General features: G+C 39.1%; 1 protein-coding gene across 2 annotated transcripts in view; it reads right to left on the reverse strand.

Moving 5' to 3' along the window:
* Positions 1 to 26,566, reverse strand: part of pemt (phosphatidylethanolamine N-methyltransferase) — a 129,687-nt gene that overhangs the window by 94,357 nt on the left and 8,764 nt on the right. For both annotated transcript variants that reach the window (XM_073060759.1, XM_073060758.1), the window contains exon 2: positions 21,726 to 21,833. In XM_073060759.1, the coding sequence (XP_072916860.1) occupies positions 21,726 to 21,818 (93 nt within the window). In that variant the 5' untranslated portion in view covers positions 21,819 to 21,833. The remainder of the gene's footprint in view (positions 1 to 21,725; positions 21,834 to 26,566) is intronic.

Consider the following 26,566-nt stretch of genomic DNA (forward strand, 5'->3'; position numbering starts at 1 on the left):
CAGTTTCCCCCATTTTTGCCAGCGTGGGGATGAACTTGCCCTTAATGGGATTTGCCTTATGTTGGGAGTAAGAGTTGTTGTACCGTTCAAGCTGAGAGCTTAGGTGTTGGAGGAGCTGCAGTACATAGTGGTGATCTAGGCATAGTCAAAATGAAAGCGCAGGCTCTAAGTTTCATCTGGTGGCCTGGGATAGCTCAGCAGATCATGCAGCTTGCCATGCACTGTTCAGAATGCCGATACATCCAGAAGATGCCAAGAGCAGCACCTCTCCATCTTTCGGAATGGCCTGTATTGTCCTGGCAGAGGATTCATTTGGATTTTGCCAAACCATTCATGGGCACAGATTTCTTGGTGGTAGTAGTAGATGCAGCTACAAAGTGCCAGAAGTGTTCCCAATAGTTTCCACTACAGCTTCACACCTTGTTGATCTACTGAGAAGCATCTTTTCAAGGACTAGTGTTCCAGAATACCTAATGACAACAGATCACTCTTTGTTGTGGAACAGTTTCAGTCATTCCTGAAAATAAATGGACTAAGACATATTACATCTGCATCATATCACCCAGCCACAAACAGCTTGGTGCAAAGGTTTGTCCAGTGTCTGAAGTACTCTCTGCCATAAAGTCAGCAGAACACACCACACCAACATTGAATTAGAAGCTCGCCAATTTCCTCCTCATACATCACAATGCAGCACACTCGACATCCAACAAATAACTCACCAGCTATGCTGTTCCTAGGTCATCCCTTGTGTTTATACTTAGATCCCCTCACACCCAAACTCATTAGGATGATGCAGGACAAACAGCTGAGACAAATTGAAGGCAACTCAGACAAGAAGTTTTGATATTTCACTCCTGAACATACAGTCCTGGTGAAGGATTACAGAGGTGATAAAAAGTGGGTACTTGGAAAGATTAAGGGACAGAATTGGACCATTCTCCTATACAGTTGAGATCATATCTGATGTCATCTGGAGATGACACATTGATAAGTTGAGGAGAGCTAAGTGAATTGTTAAAGAAGAAAGGTATCCAGAGCTGTCAGAACCACTTCCGGCAGTCCCAGGGTCAACTCCTACAACCTCCATACAGGAGGCCACAGAACATGAGATTGTTTCAAAACCACGTCTTAACTGCCAAGCAAAGTGACCAACCACCACCCGTACCACCTCCCCCACCCCCCAATCTGTATACAAGATGACTAGAGAGCAATATCTTACATACTTCAGTAATATTTGACTTTGATTAAATATCCTTGTTTGTTTACATAATTCATTAAAGCTCTTGCATACAAATAATACATGACTGGCACATTGCATTATGCCACCACATCATACGTGTGCACCTTACTAAAGAAAGGGAAAGTAAAAACAAAGTAGATCTGTTTCCCAGCTCCTATTTTTTTTTAAATTAATTGCTGGAGTTACAAAACAACAGTTTCAATTACATTCTGTTCACAGCTGGAAAATTGAGAACTCAATAAGTGTTAGCTAAACAGACATTTTTCACTTTGTTCTACTGTGTGCTACTCTAGTTTGGACACAACAGGTAGCTAAAATGTGGTTCTGCCATAGTGAGTGACATGGTCAATTCTCCAGCAGTTAACTCTTTGCTGCAATGGGGATCCAACTGGATGTACTGGTACAAGTTGTAAATAAAGGACAATCATCAGAGATAGGGTTGACAAGCCCCCATTTGCAGTCGAATGGCTACCCCTCTAAAAAATATACAGATCATTTCTAAAAGTTTCTAAAAGAAGCTAAAAGTTTCAATTATAAAGGTGGCAGAGATCAAGAACCTTCAATCTGTACAGCACCAGCCTACATAAATGGATAAGTATTATGATTAATCAAAAGTATGATAATTCTAGATGACAGAATCAGCAGATTAATATCACACATTCTAATTTTCTGCTCACTTCACTATAACATTTGGAAGGTAATTAAATCTCTATACTCAAAGAAAGGGACTTAACCTTTTCTTTCTTCTGCACAGAATTACATGAAGTGTGCTTGCAGATTTGTGAAGATCAAAAGCATCCTGAACATGATAATGGTGCTTGGGGCTTCCTTTGAAAATTCAGGACTTTACATGAATCAAAAGAACAGCTAGTTTCACCACAGTCTGTGACTGAAAAAAATTCTCAATCAATTTCATATATCCATGGAATTCAGATGACATTTATGTTTAGAGGCCATAATGCCCACTATATCTTCTTTAATCAGGACGGTCAGGTACCCCAATGATAGATTTATATCTTGATAGTCTACAGTGTGTTGCCAAGAATAGCTTCTTTATGAAGTATGAAGCTGCCTTCTTAGCCACAGCACATTGGGCACTCCTGCCAAAACCAAATGGCAAAAATTGTTAAATTGATTTATTAATGTCACATGTACTGAAGGACAATAAAAAATCTTATTTTGTATTCCACCCATACAGATCATTTAACACGTGCATTGAGGAAGTACAAGGGAAAACAGTTGCAAAATACAGAATAAAGTGTTACAGCTACAGAGAAAGAGCAGTGCAGGTAGACAGTAAGGTACAAGGACACAGCAAGGTAGAGAGAGGTCAAGAACAACACACACAAAATGTTGAAGGAACTTATTAGGCAGCAACTGTGGAAATGAATAACAGTTGACATTTCAGGCCAAGATCCTTCATCAGGACTTGTAAAGAAAGGGGTGGGGGACAAGTAGCCACAACAAGAAGGTAGGGAGAGGAGCAGGAATACAAGCCAGAAGGTGCCAGGTGAAGCTAGGTGAGTGAGGGAAGGTGATTAAGAAGCTGGGAAATGATAGATGGAAAAGGTAAAGAGCTGGAGAAGGAATCTGATAGGAGAGGAGATTGGACTATGAAAGAAAGGGAAGGAGGAGCACCAGGGGAGGTCTGTCTTAAACTAGGGGATTGTTCAATAATCTTAAAATGGCAGAACAGAAGCTGTCCTTGAGTGTAGTGGTACATGCTGTCAGGCTTTTGTATCTTCTGCCTGATGCGATGGAGAAGAGAAAACGTCAGTGGTGTGTGGATTCTTTGATTACGTTGGTTGCATTACCAAAGCTGTTTTGGACAAGAAACTGCAGGGAGTTATGGTTGCTATACCAAGTGGTGATGTATCCAGAGAGCATATTTTCTATGGTGCATCTATAAAACGTAGTGATGATCAATGGAGACATGCCAACTAACTTTACCTTCCTGAGAAAGTAGAAGCACTGGTGCACTCTCTTGGCAATGCACTACATGGTTGGACCAGGAAGGGCTATTGGTGATGTTTTCTCCCAGGGATTTGAAGCCCTTAACTTTCTTGACCTCAGCACCATTGATATAAACAGGAGTGTGTGCACTAATCCCCTTCATGAAATCAATGACCAGCTTATCTGTTTTGCTGACATTAGGGAAAAGGTTGTATGATGACACCGTGCCACTAATCACTTTAATTCTTTCCCATACTCTAACTCATTGTTATCTGAGATTCAGGCCATTACAGTGGTGTCATTTGCAAATTTGTAGATGAAGTTAGAGCAAAATCCAGCCATGCAATTGTGAATGTATAGGAAAGTACAGTAGGGGGACGAGGACACAACCTGGTAGAGCATCAGTGTTGAGGATAATTATGGTAAAGGTGCTGCTTACTGATTATGTTGCACTGGCCAGGACATCAACGATCCAGTTGAAAAAGGAATTAGTTGTTGAATCCCAAGTTGAGGAGTTTGGAGATGGGTTTGATTGGAACTATAGTAAATAAAGTCATAGCCAAAGTCAATAAACAGTAACCAAAAGGGGGTGTCCTTATTGTCCAGTTGCTCCATAGATGAGTTTAGGCCCAAGGAGACAGCAACCTCCATGAACCTGTTTCAGCAGTAGGCGAACTGCGGTAGGTTAAGGTTGTCTGGGAGGATGGAGTCGATGACCATCCTTTGAAGTTCAAAGTAATTTTTTTTAAAAATCAGAGTACATACATGTCACCACTTACAACCCTGAGATTCATTTTCTGTAGGCATATTTAGCAAATTTATAGAACAGTATCTAAACAGCATCAAAGTACAACAAACTGTACAAATGCAAATACAAGTAACTAACAATAAATAACGAGCATGAAATAACAAGATAAAGAGCCCTTAAAGTAAGACCATCGGTTCTGGTAACACCAGAAGTAGAATGAGTGTTAACCCTTTTTGTTCAAGAGCCTGATGGTTGAAGGACAGTAACTGTTCTTGAATCTGGCGATGAGAGTCCAGAGGCACTTGTACCTTCTACCTGATGGCAGCAACAAGAAAAGGGCATGGCCTGGCTGGTGAGGATCTTTGATGATGGATGCTGCTTTGCCACCGTAATGTTTCATGTACATATACTCAATGGTTAGTAAGGTTTTATATGAATACTGAACAGAATATACTATCTTTTGTAGGATTTTCTGCAGATTCCTGGGAAAGTAGAGGTAATGTCTTGCTTTCTTTGCAATTATATTTATATGATGGGTCCAGGACAGGTCCTCTGAGATAGTGACACACAGGAATTTAAAATTACTGACACTCTCCATCACTGATCCTCCGATGACTACTGGCTCATGGACGTCTGGTTTCCCTCTCCTGAAGCCCACAATCAGTTTCTTGGTCTTACTGACATTGAGTGAAAGGTTGTTGTTATTACACCACTTAGCCAAATATTCAATCTCCATGCTGCATGTTCATTCATCACCATCTTTGATACAGCCCACAACACATCAGCAAACTTGTATATGGTGTTGGAGCTGTACTCAGCCACACAGCTATAGGTGTAAAGCGACTAGAGCAGGGGGTTAAGCAGATATCCCTGTGGTGCTCCTATGCTGATGGAGATACTCTCAAAGCACATTATGATGGATGATGTCAGAACCACCAGGCAGTAGTCATTAAAGCACATTACCTTGTTTTTCTTAGATACCATGATGATAGTGATATTCTCAAATTGTTTGGGGACCTCAGATTGAAATAGGGTGAAGGTAAAAATGCCTGCAAATACTCCAAACAGCTGATCTGCTCAAGATCTAAGGATATGGTTGGGAACATTACTTCATTACTTGATCAATGCTTCACCACTTAACAGCATAAAGACTGAATCTCAGAGGCTGCAAGCAAATAGGCTCAGAAGGTAGTTCTGAAGATATTCCCATGATATTATGAAATGATGGTAATCCCAAGGCAAGGCTAGTCAAAAAAACCTCACCCATTTATTGAAATCATTGTTTCTCCCAAGTGCAGTATAAATTCAAATTAGCTGGTGAAATAGGCTGTGGAAATATCCATCATGAAACTATTAAAGGATACATGCATGTCATTATTTACCCATTCCATCAATCACCTGATCAGATAAATGGTTTATGGTACTGCAGTCTATATATCTAGTGGTCTTACAAGACATGCACACTGACACAAAAGCAGGAAGTAATTATGAATTACTTTTGCCAAAATTAACATGAATACATTGTCAGTATCCTCTTCCACTCTCAGAACAGTAACACTATCTATGTTCCCTCCTAGTCTGTTAATCACACATAGAAATCTGAGAACCAGCATGTTGAGCTGGAAGCTTTAGTGACCAACAAATAAACTGTATGGCCAGAATATTCTAGTCACAGACATCAAATAAATATACATGGTCTACAGTTTCCAGACAAATGCTCAACCTCATGAGAGACAAACAGCTAGAATAATTTGCTAGGAATTAAAGTGACCTTCCAAGTCAAAAGCAATGTACAACAGTTGAGTATTACACTTGTTGGCAGAATTGTACCATAGTTTGCAGATTGCTACTCAGAAATGGACTCCCATCATGTCACATGGCTACATTCACTCAGAAGTATCACTTTTGTGCAACTACCCAAGAATATCTACAGATTTTCTAGTTTTGTTCCAGGTTCAGCTTCTAAACATTTTGTACCAAGACAGCCATACCCTATTTCAGAACCTCTGGATATCCATTCATTGCTTCCCTAACAATGACGTATCATCTAACTTGGTGCTTCTCAAACACTAGTATTATGTAGAAAATATTTCTAGATGCATCATGGCACATTTACCCTTTCTCCCTAAAGTACATACATGATAAACGATTTTGGTAAATGCTTGCATTGAATATTTAAATACTTCAGAAAATGTGCAAAGCAATCAACGTGCATTCATAGCAGCTTTCTTTTGCAAGGGTGCAGAACGGATACACTGTATGTCCTCACTTGCTGGGAAATTGACACAATAACCTCCTGAGCTGTCACACCTAAATATAATATAGCCCAGCATTTCTTGGTGCCCTCCCACAAAAAAAATGTGCAACTCTATTGTAGTCTACTCTGTCTTCAAAATACTAAAACCTGATCTGGGGACTGGTGCTGTGAAGATGCTATGACAAACTCCTATTCTTGCAGACTGAAGCATTCATCACACATTGGGTTGGGATGTTGGCCCAGGAGGGTGAAAGAGTTTACAATATCTTCTGTGGTTCCATGATGATAAAACTAAAATAATCCCATGGATAAACTATTATCATGATATTCTTTTCTGGAATAAAACAGTGCTGGAAAGACTTAGTCAGTCAGGCAGCATCTGTGGTGACAGAAACAGAGTTAATGTTTTAATGCTTATTAGTATTCAGCAGAAACATTAAGCATGCCCTTAAGCTATATACATACACACGAGGCACAAGACGTGGATGTTAATGTACTTAAATACTTTGTTCCTCTGTGACATCCTTAGCTCTAAAAGGGGTTATGTTCTAGGTAGACTATAATTCCATAAGGAAAACCCACTCCTCAAGCTTGTTGAGTTTTTAGGACTGGAATATTTGCTGTGAGAGGCAGTGATTTCTCACAGCCTAATACAACAACGCAAAAGGGAAAGGGGACATCAATGTGCTACAATTGGATTAATATGTCTAGATGTTTCTTTGTTTGAGCTGTTAAAACATCAAAGGTGCTGCTTTGGATGAGTTCAAGGCTGCACTGAGGTAAAGGATCAGATAGCCAACTTGAATAACAAAGTGGTTGTGAAAATTTTGCACCATAGTGCACAAGTCCTTGCAGAGTCAATTCTGAATGCAATTTTTCTGACCACTTCCTGCCTGTTCAGCTTCAAGCCCACGCTACTTGTTTGCCCTTTCCTAGTCACTCAATTCCTGGAATTCTTGTGCAAAATTTCCACCAAGATACTGAACTCAGTATGACTGAAGCCAAGAGGAACCCCTCCCTGCTCAGGCAAACATCATAGAGAGACATTTGCATCCATAAAAGGCAAACACATTCCCAACAATATCAAGGTGGAATGTCAGATGATCTTTATATGCTAAAGCTGTGATGTTAATTAGTGAAGGACCTGATCTGCAGGTTTGCAGTATACTAACCCAGAAAGGTGCTTATGGAACAGTAACAAAATAGACAGAACACTTTATACATTGAAAACACATATTATCTCTTACAACAGTAACATTGTAATCCTGATCATTGTAAACCTTGCAGTATGTACCAGCATGCAGAGCAAGTTTTGTTTCTTCTATGATGTAAAGAGAAACTTAGCCCAAGTCATGACATTTTTGGTACAGGTCCTCCCCAGTATAAAAAGTCCAATATATATACAACCCATACATACAAACAAGCATTCAAAAGACCAGAGGTGGATTTGCCAGCTGAGTAGTGCTGTAGGCATCTTCAACCATATGGAAATTTGGGTTGTAGTTGTATTTCTGACTTGAATTGTCTAAGTTACAAACAGTTTACATGATGGGATAACATTGGGAGGACTTGCATACTTCTCTCAGAATAGATTGAAAGAAAACATTCTAATTACTCTAAATGAAAGACAGAAGGAAAGTTGATCATTAAAATTATTCACATCTCACTTCACATTTCTGTGAAAAATCAGAAAACTGCGAAAAACTAAAAATGTAGGAAACACTCAGTAGGTTGGGCAGCTTCTGCAGAAAGAGGGACACAATTCACATTTCAGTTCAGAAACCTTGCCTTAAAACTAGGAACAAAAGAAAACAAATTGGTTTTAAGCAGCAGAAATATTGGAGAAGAATGCAAAGAACAAAATAAATTTGTGAAAGAGAGAGACTGGGATTGTTGTGGGGATTAGCTGTAAATAAGCCTATCTAACTAATGTATCAATTGTGGCCTTTAGAGAACGAATATGAAACAAAGAATGCAGTTTCTCTGGGAGGACAGCAGGCAAAAACAGGTGTTCAGTCCATGGCCTTTTTCTAGGATTTTCTCTTTTTAGTGTCATGTTATCATCTTGCTGAATTAAATATTAGAGAAAAATGTGTTCAAATCTAATATGATTTAATAATCAACAAAACAAACTTACAATGAAATAGACAGTGTCACACTTTGTTGAGCAATTGATACAGATTTATTCTTGAAACCCATACTCAGTATCTAAAGAGCTTTCAGGATCAAAGGCATGCAAAAAACATTGTGTCTGTGTATACGTACATACATACCATATTTCGCAATTTCCTAAGTTTCTTTGAACAAAGGTACTGTGCTAAGAGTGATGCACATTTACTATGAATTCAAGAATTCAGCTTAATTGTAACTTAATTCAAATATACCCAAAATAAAATATTAGGCAGCATTCATCTGAAAAGTCAGGACAGAGAATCGTTATGTATTCATAATGAAATACTGTCACATACAAATGAACACTAACATTTAGGAGGTATTGTGGATGACTGTACAGAATCATTCTTCAGGACAGTAGAGAAAAATCAACACAGAATGAAGCCAATGTATGCTGTCTATGCTAACTGTCAATCTCTAAATTGGCTGCTCTTTAATCTACAATGTTAACTGCTGTTATAAAAACGGCTTGCTATAATTAGGGCTTATTCAAAATTACACAATGCAGGAGGGATTTTTCGAGTTACAGGGCTTCATTTGAGAACACGAGCAAGAAATTGAAAGTGGACTGTGTTGCAGGCTAGCCCAACAAGAGATATAGAGAGTACAGAACTTGGGCAGATGTGGCAATGTGACAGAAGCTTTCTGAAATAAAAAGTGTGAAATAAATACTTAGTCATCCAATTGGTAGATTAACTGTCAACACTATTATACACCTTCACATTTCAAATTAAATGGCTTTAAATACATTTTTAGTCATTTCCGATGGTGCAAAATTCTTTGTGTTTATGAGCTTACTGAAGTCTTTCTATATTTTAGGCCCTTTAATTTCAGGTAATTCTAAATCATATTTTTCCATTAAAACATGAACATTATGAAAACTATGATCTCTGAAATTCATTCTGCACAGGACTGGATACATTTTCCCCCACTCCAGTTAAAGGTGAAAATGCTGCAACATTCAAGAAAGATTTTCAATAGGCAACAAATTAAATACCACTTTAAAATTTTTTGATTTATTTCATTAACCACAGACTATTACCATTGTATGCTTGAAATGATTAAAGTGGCTAATGCAATGTTTCTCTCCATAATTATTCATGAAGACTGATTAACTGCATAGATCTTGAACAAAATTTCTGTACTAAAAAGAGTAACTTTACAAGGATGCAAATTCACTAATTATTATAAACTATGCAAGTTCTAAGGACAATCTGCATTACTCAGTCAATATGCATAATGCAATTCATAGAAAAGTGTAAAATTTCTTAAAAGACATTAACCTTATTTCACTGAGCTGCATGAAAACAATCTCTACAGAAGCAGGGCTCCAAAATAATCAGAGTTGGTCAGTAAATACACAATGAAATACACAATAAAACAAAAGACAGTGTTTAAATCACATGCATAGTACAGGATATTAGTGAGGAGGCTCCAAATGCAGGAAGTTAGATTAATGTGCTTTAAGAACTGTAGACACAAATGTGCCAGCAAAATAAATGAAGTGATTTTGGCAAAATCAGCCAGGGTAGTGCAATACATAATATGGTCCAACCTGAAGGGCTAAATCAATTTTGTGTGGCTATTCTAGTACAAGGACCTGGAGAGAGTGAAATTGTGGTTGGAATGAAAGAAGAAAACAAAGATGAGAATAAAAGCTTGCAAAGAAGCCTGCTTTTGGTTGTGACTGTTCACTAGTTTCTTCTGATCCCTTCAAAGCAACATCTGGCTGCTTGAAATTGTCATTGAAGCCCTGGAGAAAGAAGGTAGGAAGAAGAATGCAAGTGATGGATATAAAAGGTCTTCAAATGGCTTCTCATGGCTGAGACACTTGAAGGCAAAATGAATTAGCTGAAAATAGACTGGGAGAATTGAAATAGTGATGGAGGTAAAACTGAAAGACAGAATAAAAATAAGTGGAGACAAAAACGCAGGTTCAGATGGAGGATTTGATCACTTAGTAAATAGGAGTTCTTTAGTGAATAAGGGAAAAGTAAGTGAATGAAGATACTTCAGCGAAAATTTGAGGTAGTGCCCAAGTTGCTTAAAGGAGATGGTGCATGAGGATTACAGAGATATCAGAGCAAGATTAGGGTAAAAAGGAAAAAACCCTGTCTCTGCAAAATCACAGGTCATCTAATTCTTGCAACTGCATTTAATTCCATCAATTCCTGCAATCTGTTCCTGCTTTACATCCCAGCATACACCCTTTAATGATCTGGAAATGGACTTCTTAGCATCCTCCTACATAAAACAACTGTCTTTATTGTCCAATAGTCAAAATACAACATCAAGGAGGTCAAAATAATGTGTGCAAATTACTAATTAGGCTAAAACTACAGCTTTCTTTGGCAAGAAGGATGTAGTAATACCAGGAAAGTTGCAGAGGAGATTCACAAGGAATGATGCAACTACAACTGGTAAAATGGTAAGATGAGGTCACATTACTTTTCCCCAATGTGTTGCTTCACACTCTACCGACTGTAGTTACACACTACAACAATTCAGCAGCAACATAACCAACTTAGTCTTGCTGGTGAATACTGAAGATTTCCACTAAGGGTACAAATTATGCCCTTGCTACACTTAGTGTCTGCCTACTGATGTGCTAGTAATATTTATTCAATAGCTAAGAAAGTGGTAGGTGAAAATCTGCAACAGGATATGTTCCACATGGTTATCCTACATAAAGTTCAATCACAGGACTGATCATTTACCTTAAAAACACAATCTTCATTAAAACAAGAAATTTTAGGAGGATTGTATATACTAATCCACAAAAAAGATAAGGATATAGAAATCAGTGGTATTAAAGGCAGAACTAAATGTATCCTTTGGAAAAGTACTAGAATACTTGACCTTCTGGTTTAAGATGGTGCTACCGAAGACATGCAAAAGCTTACTGGTAGTTTGAAAGCAAAGGAATTTGATTAAAAACATGATTAATAATACTTTTTCTGAAGTAAATTGTGGTAAACTATCACCGCAAATGATGAAGAAGCAAGCAAAGGCAAAGCAAGTTCATGAGATGTGCCCTGCTAGCCCACTGATGCAGTTGGAGTTGGATTTGTGCTGGTTAAACTAAATAATGCAAGTTAAGTTAAGTTTATTGTCATTTAACTACATACATGTATATAACCATATAATGTACGTATATAACAAGACAACATTTCCTCAAACCAGGGTGTAAGCATATAGCGCATGATAACTTATGAAGGCAAGGATAAAATCCACAGATGAATCGCACATAAATAACACCTTAAAGAGCATTAATATTAAACATTGTGCGGTTTGGAACAGGTTAACCAGCGACACTTTGAACACGATGTGGTCGAGAACTCAGAGCCTTAATGGCCTGGGGGTAGAACTGTTTTTCATCCTGACCGTTCTTGTTTTTATGCATCATAGTCTCTTGCCTGATGGTAGAAAGTCAAAGAGGATGCTGGATGGATGGGTGGGATCCTTAATAGTACTAAGGGCCCTGCTTATGTGATGCTCCTGATAAAACATCCCGGGTGGCTCACTGAAACCCATCAAATGTTGAAGGACTAGATAGGGTGGATGTGGACGAGGATGTAGAGAGGATGTTTCCTATGGTGGAGGTATCCAGAACTAGAGGGCACATCCTCAAAATTGAGGGGTGACCTTTTAGAACAGAGGTAAGGAAGAATACTTTTAGCTAGACAGTAGTGAATCTGTGGACTGCTCTGCCACAGACTGCGGTAGAGAATAAGTCCATGGGTATATTTAAGGTGGAAGTTGAGCGTTTCCTTATTGGTCAGGGCATCAAAGGATATGGTGAGAAGGCAGGTGTATGGGGTTGAATGGGATCTGAGATTAGTCATTATGGAATGGCAGAGCAGACTTGATGGACTGAATGGCCTAATTTTACTTAAGGTCTTATGGATCATAGGGAGACCCCCATGATCCCCTCTGCTGTTCTCACAGTCCTTTGTAGGGGCTGTTGGTCTGCTGCTCAACTACTCCCATAGCAGTTGGAGATGCAACTTGTCAGGATGGTGCACATGTAAAATGCAGTTAAGATGGGGGTTGGGAGCCTTGCTTGTCTCAATCTTCTTAGGAAGTGGAGGTGCTGCTGTGCCATCTTGCTCAGGGAAATGATATTAAGGGTGAGGTCTTCTGTGATGTGAACTCCCAGAAACTTTGTGCACTTAACTCTCTCTATGGAGGAGCCATGTATTCGCAGAGGGGAATGGATTGTCTGCACCTTTCTGAAGTCCACAATGATTTCCTTTGGCATCTCCATGTTCAGGCTTAGGTTGTTCTTCTCACACCAATCCACCAGCCGCTCCACTTCCTCTCTATACTCCGTCACATCATCGTTCTTGATAATGCCAACCACTGTTGTGTCATCCGCAAACTTGATGACACGGTTTGAGCTGGATCCTGTGGCAGTCATGTGCCAGTGTGAATAGCAGCAAGCCGAACACAGAGCTTTGGGCAGTACAAGTGCTCAGCATAATGGGACGAGAGATGTTGCTGCCCACACTGATTGTGGCCTTACTTTTAGGATGTCCAGTATCCAAATGCAGAGAGAGGTGTTCAGACCCAGTGAGGACAGTTTTCGCACCAGTTTCTGGGGCATGATGGTGTTGAATGCCGAACTGAAGTTGATGAGCAGCATTTTGGCATACAAGACCCCATTTTCCAGGGGGGACAGGACAGAGTGAAGGGCAAAGGCTATTGCATCATCAGTGGATTGATATGAGCGATAAGCAAACTGGAAAAGATCCAAGTGTAGCTGGGAGAAAGGCTTTAACGTGCTCCAGGACCAGCCGCTCAAAGCATTTCGTAACAGTTGATGTTAATGCCATAGGACAATAGTCATTTAGACAGGTTACTGTCACCTTCTCTGGCACTGCAATGACAGTTGATGCCTAGAAAACTGAGGGGACAATGGATTGCTTGAGAGAGGTTGAATAGATCTGTCAGCAGGGCTGTGCAGTCTTTCAGAACCAGACATGATATATTATCGGGCCCTGCAACTTTGAGTGGGTTGACTCTGGCCAGGGTGTTCCTCACCACAGCTTCAGACAAACAGTGTCTGCTCCCCTGGGGGGGGGGGGGGGGTGCTTTCCTCGCCAGCACTTTGTTCTGTGCATCAAACCAGGCGTAGAAGAAATTCAGCCTTCCAAGGAGTGAAGTACCCTGGTCACTAGGTCACTAACGCATAGGGTAGACTTGTAGTCTGTAATCCTCCAAATTTCCTAACACATGTGCCTCAGGTCTCTGGTATCGCAGAAGTGACTCTAAATTCTCTTGAGAATGTTCCCATTTTATCTTCCTGATGGAGCAGGAAAGCATTTCTTGCTTCCCTGAGAGTTGTGGCGTCTTCCAATCTAAAAGCAGCATCACGATCCTTCAACCTGGTATGAACCTCTGTAGTAAGCCATGGTTTCTGATTTTCCCTCACTGGATGTGTTTCATGATGGTAACATCCTCAGTACACTTCTTTATGTAGCTGGTCACAGAATCCATGTATTCCTCAATGTTAACATATTTGCCATAGGTAGCAGCCTCTTTCAACATTCTCCAGTTCATGTTATCAAAGCAGTTTTGCTGTGCAGAGATTCCACCCTCAGAACTGCACCCTCCTTACCACCTTTAGAACTGGTTTGAATTGTTTGATCACTGGTTGTTATGCTGGAATTAACATTACAGTTAACTGGTTCAGAATTTGGTTGTTGTTGCTCACTGTCAGTTGCATGTCTTGCTTCGTGTTTTTTTCCCTTTCACTGGGGGCACTGGTGGTTTGATTTTATTTCTTTTTTAATTGGATTCGGAGGCGAGAAGACAGGACAGAGGAGTTCCAATGCCCATCCAGCCAGCACATGTGCGAGGGTGGGTCATTCTAGGTGCCAAGCCGATTTGGAGAGGTTGAGAACAGCTTCTTTGGTAGTGAAATCTAAGCATGAAGTGCATTAGTGGGTGGCGTGTTCTAAGCCTGGAGTGATTCACCACTTGAGGCCTGGGTCCTAATGCAAGATACAGTCACTGTTTGGACAGTCCAGATGCCAGCCTAGATAGACAGGTGAGGCTGGATCACTTTGGGCACCATGCCGATATGGAAAGGTCAAGAACAGCTTCTCCAGCAGCAAAATCTAGGCCCAGAGCAATTCACCACGATGGGACAGGGTCCTGGTGTGTAGTTTGGAAATTTAAATGCTGGCCCAGATATTCTGGGGGCTTCTGTCTCCATGACGTTAAGGCTGTGAGATGGCCTCTGGCTGCTGTACTTCATGTCTGCGAACTTTGTGGTGATTTGCCCCGCTAATATGATGAACTGAATACCGAGGCTTTGGGCCTACTTCAGGCTGCTCCAAGGATTTGGATCTAAGGGTTCAGTTTGGTTCAGAATTCTGTTGTTGCTCACGTTTATTTCCATGATTTGTTTCACGTTTTTTTTCCTCTTTCTCTGTGGGCACCGTAGGGGAGGGGGAGGCTGGTCTTTTTGTTTCTTTTTAATTGGGTTCTTTCAGGTTCCTTGCTCTGCAACTACACAAATCTGAAGGTTGTATAGTCTATACTTTCTATGATAATAAAAGTACCTTGAATCTGCAAATGCCAATTTAAACAAACACCAATGTTACTACCAACAGGATTAATCTCTTACTTTTCATCTATGAATATTTAGGCTGGAGAATTTGAAGCACGTTGATGGCAAAGCAGTAAGTCAGAATGAAAAAAAAACACAAATTCATTAAAAGTCACTCAAACCATAACAAAGTATCATTAGGTTTAATGACAACATGGAACAAATGTAATCAAAGGACATGACATCCATACAGTTAACAAATGCATGCTGCAGCATTGAATAACATTAAACAGAGTTAATTCTGAAAATCCGCCTTAATCCCTGCTACTAAACTGAATGACAACATTTGAGTAATATCAGTAAAACATGCAAAATGCTTGCTAATGGATAGTCCAGAAGCAATTCACTCTTAAAGCATTTAATGAGAATTACTCAGAGGCGACTGAGTACAGCAACATCCTTACCCAAATGAGTGATTTTATAAATTCATTAGCATTTGCTCAATCACAAGTGATATTCCACTTTTTTTCCCAAAAAAAACTATTAGCAACTAGTGTACTTTCTTTGATCTCATATTCCTTTCTTCTAACTTTTGGGTAGCTCAAATTTTATCTGCTTTGTTTCTCCAACCTAATTGATTTGATTTTCTCCACCCAAATAGTTAAAATGTATGAATTCAACACCCTCACAAGAAAGACAACAGGTATTATTTTTCAGTCCAGTTGACTTGGCCTCTTAAAGCATTACCCTGACAAACAGATATACTGGGAAAATGCCCACTAAATGAAGAGTAGACAATGACAGTTGACCCAAATGAAGAGATTCCACCTCAGATTCTCTCTCCAGAATGTATTACAAGTGTCAAAACTTGTTTGTGCAAATGTTTTCAGGTAAAAGTTAAGTTTGTATATCCTCAGGGGGTACAATGGCAAATTTTTCTACACAAGAAGTTTGCCATTGCCTTCTTCTGGGTGGTGCCTTTACAAGACAGGTGGCCCCAGCCATTATCAATATGATTCAGAGATAGTCTGCCGGTTATATAAATTTTTATCGATATATAGAAGGCTTTACTGGCTTGCAATAAAAAAGCCTGATTTATCACTAATATTTAAACTAATCTTATAAAGGCATTACCTTTTAAATAAATATCAGACTTTCAAATCATGTCAGACAAAACACACAAATTTAACCTATTCAACCTATTTAACCTAACCTATTCAATCTATCCTTATAATTCAAGTCTTCCAGACCCGGCAACACCATTGTACCTCTCAACCTTGTTTACATCTTTCCTGTGGGTAGGTGCCCAAAACTGCACACAATACTGCAAATTAGGCCTCACCAACATCTTACACAACTTCAACATAACATCCATCTTCTGTACTCAATACACTGAAGACCAATGTGCCAAAAGTTTTCTTTATGACCCTACCGACCTATGACACCACTTTCAACAAATTATATACCTGTTTTCCCAGATCCCTTAGTTCTACCACACTCCTCAGTACCCTACAGTTCACTGTGTAAGACCTAGCCTGGTTAGTCCTACTGAAGTGCAAAACCTCACACTTTAATTCCACCTGCCATTTCAGCTGATGCAGATCCCTCTGCAAGCCATAATAGCCTTCCTTACTGTCCACTATACTCCCAATCTTGGTGTTGTTATGAACGTACCACAGCTCTGAGGGGCCGAAGGGTGCGGGGGTAGCCCCCTCCTTTGTGAGAATCGCAAGATCACCATTGAGTCAATTCAGGAGACATAGGAAATGAGAGAAAGACATGCAGAATCCACAAAAGGGTTAGAATGTGTCCTGGCCTCCGAAAGGCGGACCCATTGATACCGGCTATTGTCTCTTGGAGACGGACTTGTGTATTGCATCCTGGACTATGCAATCAAAGTCCCAGGCAATGAACCAAGGAGGAGGTTGGTGGAGGGATTGCATCATCCCCAACCTGATTGACACCTGAGACCCTGTGAGTCAGGATAAAAAGAGGGTCTGTGGGAACAGCCCCTCAGACGCACCAGAAGAAACGCTAGCGATCCCGTAATAATGAAAGCCGGTGGAAGGCCACATGTGTCCACTTCCATTTGCCCGGAATCGGTGACCTTTGCCACGGAAAAACTGTTTTTAGCTAACAACGGGGAACTCAACTCTCAACGACTCTCGAAGGATTGACATCATAAACAGAATGGGCAAGTTTTAACCCGTCTCTCTCTCTCCAACAATTGCCACACAGGGTCCCCAACGGCGACAGCCTGTATGAACTGAACGAACTATATATTTCCACCGGACAATTCATTATCCCCTAGACAACGATACAGCTTATTCCTTATTGATTATTATTATACCCGCGCTATTAGATTTAGTATTGACGACGTATATTATCTGTGTGTTTGCATTGATATTATTTTTGTGTATTTCTATCAATAAATACTGTTAAAAATAGTACCATCAGACTTCAACGGACCTCTCTATCTTTGCTGGTAAGTGACCCAGTTTCAGGGTACGTAACAGTGTCATCCATAAATTTGATGATCCAGTTAATCACATTATCATCCATATCATTGGTAAAGATGACAAACCACAAAGGATCCAGAATTGAACCCTGTGGCACACCACTAGTCACAGCCTTCCAGTCAGAGTCAACCCTCTACTACCACTTTCTGGTTTCTTCCACAAAGCCAATGTGCAACCTAATTTACTACCTCATGCCGAGTGCCAACCAACTGAACTTTCTTGACCAGCCTCCCATGCAGGACCTTGTCAAATGCCTTTATGAAGTCCATGTAGACAACATCCACTGCCTTGCCTTCATCCATTTTACTGATAACTTCCTTGAAGATCTCTACAAGATTGGTTGAACATCACCTACCACACACAAAGCCATGCTGACTATCCTTAAATCAGTCCAAATTTATCCAAATACTTATATATCTGATCCCTTAGAATTCTTTCCCACTGATGTCATTTTCACAAGCCTAGTTATAAATTTTTCTGGTTTCTGTTTAGAGACTTTTTTTTAAACAGCGGAATAACATTGGCTATCCTCCAATCATCTGGTACCTCTCCTGTCGCTAAGCATGTTTTAAGTATCTCTTCTATGACACCAGCAACTTCTGCACTCACCTCCTGTAGGGTCAGAGGGAAAACCTTGTCAGGCCCTGGGGATTTATCCAACTTGATTTGCCTCAGGATAGCAAACACCTCCTCTTCTATAATCTGTACAGTGCCCATGAAGTTGATGCTGCTTTGCCTCATTTTATGGACTCTATTGTCTCCAGAGTAAATACAGATACAAAAAATTAATTTAACACATGGACTACCATTCTGGCCTTCCAGAGGACCAGTTTTGTCCCTTGCAATCCTTTTGCTCTTAACATACTTGTAGAATCCTTACGATCCTCCTTCACCTTGTCTGCTAGAGCAACTTCATGCCTTCTTTTAGCCTTCCTGATTTCTTTCTTAAGTATTCTCTTGCATTTCTTGTACTCCACAAGCACCTCATTGGTTCCTACTTGCTTATTCCTGCTATGCAACTCCTTTTTTCTCTTAACCAGGACCTCAATATCTTTGAAAACCAAGACTTACACTTCTACACTAGTTCCCTACACTTATTATTTTTATCTTTTATTCTGACAGGCAGACAACCTTTGTACTCTCAAAATTTCATTTTTGAAGGCCTCCCATGTTCCAAGTGCACTTTTGCCAGAAGACAGCCTGTCCGAAACCACACTTACCAGATCAGTTCTGATCCCATCAAATTGGCTTTTCTCCAATTTAGAATCTCAACCCATGAACCAGACCCATCTTTTTCCATATTTACTTTGAAACTAGACATTGTGGTCACTAGATGCAAAGTGTTCCACTACACAAACTGCTGTCAGCTGCCTTGTCTCATTTCCTAATAGCAGATCTAGTATCATACACGTTCTCTCGTTGGGACTTCTACATATTGATAAAGGAAACTTTCCTGAACATATTTGACAAACTCTGGCCCATCTAGTCTTTTTACAGTATGGAATTCCCAATCAATGTGGAAAATTAAAATCACTTACTATAACAACCTTATGTTTCTTGCAATGGTCTGATCTCTTTACAAATTTGGTCCTCTAAATTCCTAGGACTGTTGGGTGGTCTGTAATATAGCCCCATTAATGTGGTCATACCTTTCTTATTTCTCATTTCCACCCATAACACGCCACTAGTTGAGTTTTCCAGTCTGTGCTGATGGAGTACAGCCGTGAAAATTTCCCTGCCTAGTAGCGCCACCTCTCCTCCTTTAATCACTCTCATTCTATCACTTCTAAAACAACAGAACCCAGGAATATTGAGCTGCCAGTCCTGCCCCACCTGTAATCAAGTCTCACTAATGACTACAACTTCGTAATTCCAGGTGTTGATCTGTGCCCTGAGCTCATTCACCTTTCCTATGATACTTACATTGAAATATGTGCAGCTCATGACATTCATCACATCATTCTCAACCTGATTCCTGATTTTGTCTGAGGTATTACCAACAACAGCTTCCACAACCTTTCCAGTAAATGTCCTGGCACTCTGTTTTGTATCTCCCTGCAACTCTGTTTCAATCCTTTTCAGTGTATTCCTTTGCTATATTTACCATCTCAAAATGCAGTATTCCACATTTCTCTGGATGGAATACCATTTACTGCTTTAATAGCATCTAATAATTCCAGTGACAGTTTCAACATTCTCTAGCATCATGCACATGGATAACATACAAATCATATGCAATTTTTCTGAAGGCTTGCATTTATTTAACACTTATCACTGCCCTTTCAGGACATCCTGAAACAGATAACATCAAAATAGATACTTATGGAAAAATAATCATTGTAATGTAGAAAATGTAACTAACCTGTAAGAATTACAAAGAACTTTGTAGTAAGGATAAAATTATGCTTCAGTGGTATTGACTGATAAATATTTGGCAGAACACTGCCTCATTCCCCATATTTTGTTGAAAAAAAATGCCATGGGTTATTTAAATTTAGCTGAGATAAAAGGTTTCTATTTAACATCACATTCAAAAAGCAAATTTTCCAATCATACAGCATTACCTTGGTACTCATGTTTATCTAGGACTTTTTGCACTAGTCCTCGAACTAAGAACTGTCTTAGTGCAGGGTCTTAACCCAGATTGTTGATTATTCCTTTATCTCCACAGATTCTGCCTGACCCACTGAGTCCCTTCAGAAGCTTGTTTTTTTTTTAAACTAACCACCCTTACCTCTGAGGCAGAAGGTTCCAGCAAATGCTCAGTCGATTTATCATTCCTAACAATTATTTTATCACAGATCAACAATCTAAGGCTAAGATTATAAAATCCCAATCTGATGCACGAAGTAGACAAAACAATGGGCATGGCAAATCTGTAGCTGAGAAGTTGGATATTGTGCTTATTGGCAGCTTTCATGTCAGTATGGAGACTATTAATTGATGTTTTGTCATTAAGTGATAGTGAGTTGTTATGAAGAACACTGCATGTTGATGTTCCTTGGAACTGATCCTGACCGACTGCCCTTCAAGTTATCATTGACATTCCTGAATGGATGCTCTTTTTCAATTCTCCAGTTAAGAATGATTGAGAAAGAGAGATCTTTCCATTTTAAGTCCGATTTTTGTTTTTCTCAATTGAGCAGTTTTTTGCAACCCTGATCCCTCAACGTGCAACAAAAATCTGGGGTTGACTAATTTTAATGTTGGACCTCAAACAAAACATTGTATAAGAAATAACATCATCCGAGTTCACTTTCAAAGTGCTCAGTCAAATGTCCAAAGAAATGAGAAATGAAGCAGAAATGCAGTGCTTTGCCTAAAAAACATTTTTAATTGCAGAATGGTAAAGCAAACAACATTATATAATTAAACATCTTCATTATAAGCTTTTAAACTTGAAAATAAATTTGACTGGTTCATTGCCTTATTAATAATACCTTGGTATGCAAAAATAATTTAACAAGTCTGCGTAATCATTAAAAGTCCAATGGTAGAGAGAGATTTCTGATTTGTTTCTGCACATGCTTTAGAATACTGTAATATCTTAACTTCATAATATGAGGAGACATTGATAGTAAGGCAACTTACACAGCTTATAGGGATTTAGAAAAGAACTAAAGAAAGACAATATTTTTCTAATCTTTTAATATTCTCCCTCACTTTAGTTTTAATAGATTTACCTTCAGATGTTTTTCTTTGTTAATATTGATTTAATTTTTTATTTTACCATGTCTGCACTGTTTCCTGTTTTTTTAAATTATGTACTCTATTTAACACTATGAGTGCAAAAATGCTTTAGATTTCTGCCAAAACTGAATTGCTGAGAAGTGCAGACACTTTAACCTCTTAATGAAGTTGGAAGAAAATGTTTACATGAAGCAGAACCTCAGATTCAAAGTTAAGGTAATAAAGGCACTTGAGCAGAGGTCACAGAAATGACGGGAGCCTAGGTTTCATCATCTGGGACAGATCTGAGGCACCTGACAAAAAACAGAAGTTATTGATAAGCAGGAGTGAGACATTATACTAATTTTATTTCTCTAAACTTGTTTAATTCTTTATGTCATTATCACTACAATAAATTGCATCTGCACGGTACACAGTTGGAAAATAAGCATCAAGTGGTCTCTAGAAAGACTTAAAATGCATTTTCAGTGAACTGACTGATTAGCTTGTAGTTGTTAATTATTCATATTTGGATTAGGTACTCAATGAATTGGATAACAAAACGTTCAAATAAAAATGCAAAAATGTGAAGCAATATTTATACTCACAATATTCCAGAACAATGGGTTGAAAGCAACAGCCAGAATAGCCATTTTAAACTTCAAGTTAGTCCAATCACAGTAGCTGAAAATATCTGCCATTATTGAGATATCAATCTGAAAGAAATAATTTTTAAAATTCTATTTCCAGTAAGACACAAATATTTCAATTTATTCTTCTTGAAGCATGGTAAAAAAAAAAATCATTAATAATAGAGCTTACAAAAGCAATGAGCATTACTGCCAAAGAGACAAGGTGGTACTACTAGTGAAATCTCTTGTCTGTGCCAAGTTAGTTAATCTTTGCTAGAGCAAGGATAGTATGCTTGAAAAAGAAAGTAATGGTTCCAATTTCTAAATAGCAACTGGCAACTCTTACCACGGCACAAATATCAAATAAGATGAGGATTGGCCAAGGATGTTTTCCACAATTATGCCAAGTGGATGAGGTAATGATACTTTTAGTCAATGTGCTCACGAAGAGGATGAATTATTTTTAAATGGTGGACATAGTGAAATTAAGAGGTATTCCCAATATAGATTACTTTTTCTAAACTTTCCTTATAGGTTAAAATCCTCAATCTGGAGAATATTTGTTCCAATTTTCTTGTTACAAGTATTTCCTTTCTTAGTTAGGGATAGCAGACCTCTGCATAATACCCAAGTACAATCTAACTGCAACTTTCCACAATTCCAGTTAAGATGCTTTTATTTCCATTTATTAAGATGCTTCTTCCCTTTCAGGTCAAGATATTGTTTGTTTTCCTAATTACTTGGTGTACCCAGACATTAATTTTTAGTGATTATGTACAATGACAGTCAGGTGGTTCTTGATTCCTCATTCTACTAAACACCTTATTAATAACACTTTATTAATAATGACCACCACAAACAATGGAAAGACATGCAGAGGTGAGGCTAGACCAGGGGTGGGCAAACTTTTTGACTTGTGGGCCACAAAGGGTTCTAAAATTTGACAGGGGGGCCAGACCAGGAGCAGATGGATGGAGTGTTTTGGTAATACACCTCATAAGAGAAAATAAAATATCATGGGATATGTAGAAAACATGTGCTTTAATTTCAATTGAAAATGAACAAATACATTACAACAAAATATCTGTCTTTGAAGTCCCATGGTATTTAGCTATTTATTGAAATGACTTTTAAAACACTGAAAATTAAATGAATAAAATACAGCTTTTTTTAATAGTAACAGTTATTATTTTAAAGCACTGAAAATTCTGTTATCCTTCAAGATATGATCATCATCACTCTCCTACTGACTGTCTTTATTTCAAAAACGGTAGGAGATGCAGGTCTACTTGTCCTGCTCCTTCTTATTCAATTGTCCCCTGTGCCAAAACTCAACGACCAGCAGAAGGACAGAACAGTGACAGCGCGCCAGTATGCGGAGCACGTTATTTGATCTGGAGCGCATTTTTTATTTTGAGAACGTACGTGCACCTGCGCACTACTCATGTCCATCACTTAACAGAAACGACATGTAACATGTAAGGCTTATTGAAAAAAATATTTTCAAATGCATTTTTTACATAACACAAGGAAGAAACTTATTTTTAATTTCAGTGGGAACAGTGTTGTTGGTCTCCCTTTTTAGCCAGCGCATCAAAGTCTGGATTTAGTTTTGTTGTGGCGATTCTCAGGATGGATCTGAGGTGTTAACAAGGTTTATTAATATAATTTCATCAAGTTCTGCGGACCGGATTAAAAAGCTTAACGGGCCACATACGTAGTTTGCCCATGCCTGGGCTAGACGAGCAGAGGTGGGAACAAGGAGTACCCCGAAGTCTGATCAATTTAAGCGCAGGGCTGAATTGGAAAGGTCAGGTATGGGCCAAATCATGGTGAAGAGGTCCAAGACCCAGAGCTGTTCGAGAGCATGGAATGACTTGATGTTTGGACGGGGCCAGAATGAAAAGTTCAGGGTGTTGGGACCAGAGGTAAGAAATAGGCCATTTCTGCTCGCTGCTCCACGACGTTTACTCAGTTCTGCGCTGAACTGAGGATGTGACCTGCTCCAGCTGCAGTGATGCCTGGCTTCATGTCTTTCATAAAACTTAAATCCTGAATGCTGTTTGCTTACTTTCATTTTTCCTCTCAAGGTTTCATAATGTATATATACTTTGATAATATACTTTGAAATTTGTATATCTAGCTTGTTGAGCTCTGTTGGAATTTTCTAAGTTTCTTGACAAAATGTAGGCCTAATCTACTCAATAGCTCCTCATTTAGCAAACCTGACTTCTCCAAAACTTTAATGTGAACCACGATTAGAAATTAACCCATCTCTATAAGGGACTGATACAAATCCTCACTAATCTTTTCCTTCTTACATACCCATAGAAGTTCATACACTTCTTATAATATCTTGAGTTTACTCTCCTATTCTGCTTTGCCTTTCCCCATGTCCAGATGACATTAATGCAAATGAAAATGTAAGTGTGTCAAGCTTTAAAACACCTGTGACATCTTTATGAATGTCTACAGATTTCCAAAATTCATCAGGCCCACTGATATATTTGCTAACTTAATAAATCCTAGACAGTTTTATAATGATACATTTCTCTTGCCAGAGAGTTAACAATTGCCAAATAGACCAGTCTGAATTTGCAGACTTCAGTTTGTGGGAAAAAAAACTGGCATAGAATATGCAATGATAACAGGGTTGTCGTGATGGGAGATTTTAATATTGATTGGCATCTCCCTAGAGCAGGGGTGGGCAAACTTTTTGACTTGTGGGCCACAAAGGGTTCTAAAATTTGACAGGGGGGCCGGACCAGGAGCAGATGGATGGAGTGTTTTGGTAATACACCTCATAAGAGAAAATAAAATATCATGGGATATGTAGAAAACATGTGCTTTAATTTCAATTGAAAATGAACAAATACATTACAACAAAATATCTGTCTTTGAAGTCCCTGGTATTTAGCTATTTATTGAAATGACTTTTAAAACACTGAAAATTAAATGAATAAAATACAGCTTTTTTTTAATAGTAACAGTTATTATTTTAAAGCACTGAAAATTCTGTTATCCTTCAAGATATTATCATCATCACTCTCCTCCTGACTGTCTTTATTTCAAAAATGGTAGGAGATGCAGGTCTACTTGTCCTGCTCCTTCTTATTCAATTGTCCCCTGTGCCAAAACTCAACGACCAGCAGAAGGACAGAACAGTGACAGCGCACCAGTATGCGGAGCGTGTTATTTGATCTGGAGCGCATTTTTTATTTTGAGAACGTACGTGCACCTGCGCACTACTCATGTCCATCACTTAACAGAAATGACATGTAACATGTAAGGCTTATTGAAAAAAATATTTTCAAATGCATTTTTTACATAACACAAGGAAGAAACTTATTTTTAATTTCAGTGGGAACAGTGTTGTTGGTCTCCCTTTTTAGCCAGCGCATCAAAGTCTGGATTTAGTTTTGTTGTGGTGAAAACGCCAGAATTGCGGGGAAAAAAACGTTAACAAGGTTTATTAATATAATTTCATCAAGTTCTGCGGGCCGGATTAAAAAGCTTAACGGGCCGCATATGGCCCCCGGGCCGTAGTTTGCCCATGCCTGCCCTAGAGCAAGGGGTTTAGATGGGGTGGAGTTCGTTAGTTGTGTTTAGGAAGGTTTCCTTACACAATATGTAGATAAGCCTACAAAAGGAGAGGTTGTACTTGATCTGGTATTGAGAAATGAACCTGGTCAGGTGTCAGATCTCTCAGTGGGAGAGCATTTTGGAGATAGTGATCACAATTCTATCTCCTTTACCATAGCATTGGAGCAGGATAGGAACAGAGAAGTTAGGAAAGTGTTTAATTGGAGTAAGGGGAAATATGAAGCTATCAGGCAGGAACGTGGAAATATAAATTGGGAACAGATGTTCTCAAGGAAATGTAAAATGTGGCAAATGTTCAGGAGATACTTGCGCCATGCCTGATTGGATGCGTTCCAATGAGACAGGGAAAGGATCGTAGGGTACAGAAACCATGGTGTACAAAGGCTGTTGAAAATCAAGTCAAGAAGAAAAGAAAAGCTTACGAAAGATTCAAAAAACTAGGTAATAATAGAGATCTAGGAAATTATAAGGCTAGCAGGAAGGAGTTTAAGAATGAAATTAGAAGGGGACATGAGAAGGCCTTGGCGAGCAGGATTAAGGAAAATCCCAAGGTAATCTACAAGTATGTGAAGAGCAAGAGGATAAGATGTGAGAGAATAGAAGCAATCAAGTGTGACAGTGGAAAAGTGTGTTTGGAACCAAAAGAGATGGTGGAGGTACTTAATGAATACTTTGCTTCAGTATTCACTATGGAAAAGGACCTTGGCGATTGTAAGGATGACTTACAGCGGATTGAAAAGCTCGAGCATACAGATATTAAGAAAGAGGATGTGCTGGAGCTTTTGGGAAGCATGAAGTTGGATAAGTCACCGGGACTGGACGAGATATATCCCAAGCTACTGTGGGAGGCGAGGAAGGAGATTGCTGAGCCTCTGGCAATGATCTTTGCATCATCAAAGGGGATGGGAGTGGTTCCAGAGGATTGGAAGGTTGCAGATGTTGTTCCCTTATTCAAGAAAGGGAGTAGAGATAGCCCAGGAAATTATAGACCAGTGAGTCTTACTTCAGTGGTTGGTAAGTTGATGGAAAAGATCCTGACAGGCAGGATTTATGAACATTTGGAGATGCATTATATGATTAGGAATATCCAGCATGGCTTTGTCAAAGGCAGGTTGTGCCTTACGAGCCTGATTGAATTTTTTGAGGATGTGACTAAACATATTGATGAAGGTAGAGAAGTAGATGTAGTGTATATGTATTTCAGCAAGGCATTT

Source organism: Hemitrygon akajei, chromosome 11 (assembly GCF_048418815.1).
Source record: "Hemitrygon akajei chromosome 11, sHemAka1.3, whole genome shotgun sequence".
Lineage (NCBI taxonomy): Eukaryota > Metazoa > Chordata > Chondrichthyes > Myliobatiformes > Dasyatidae > Hemitrygon > Hemitrygon akajei.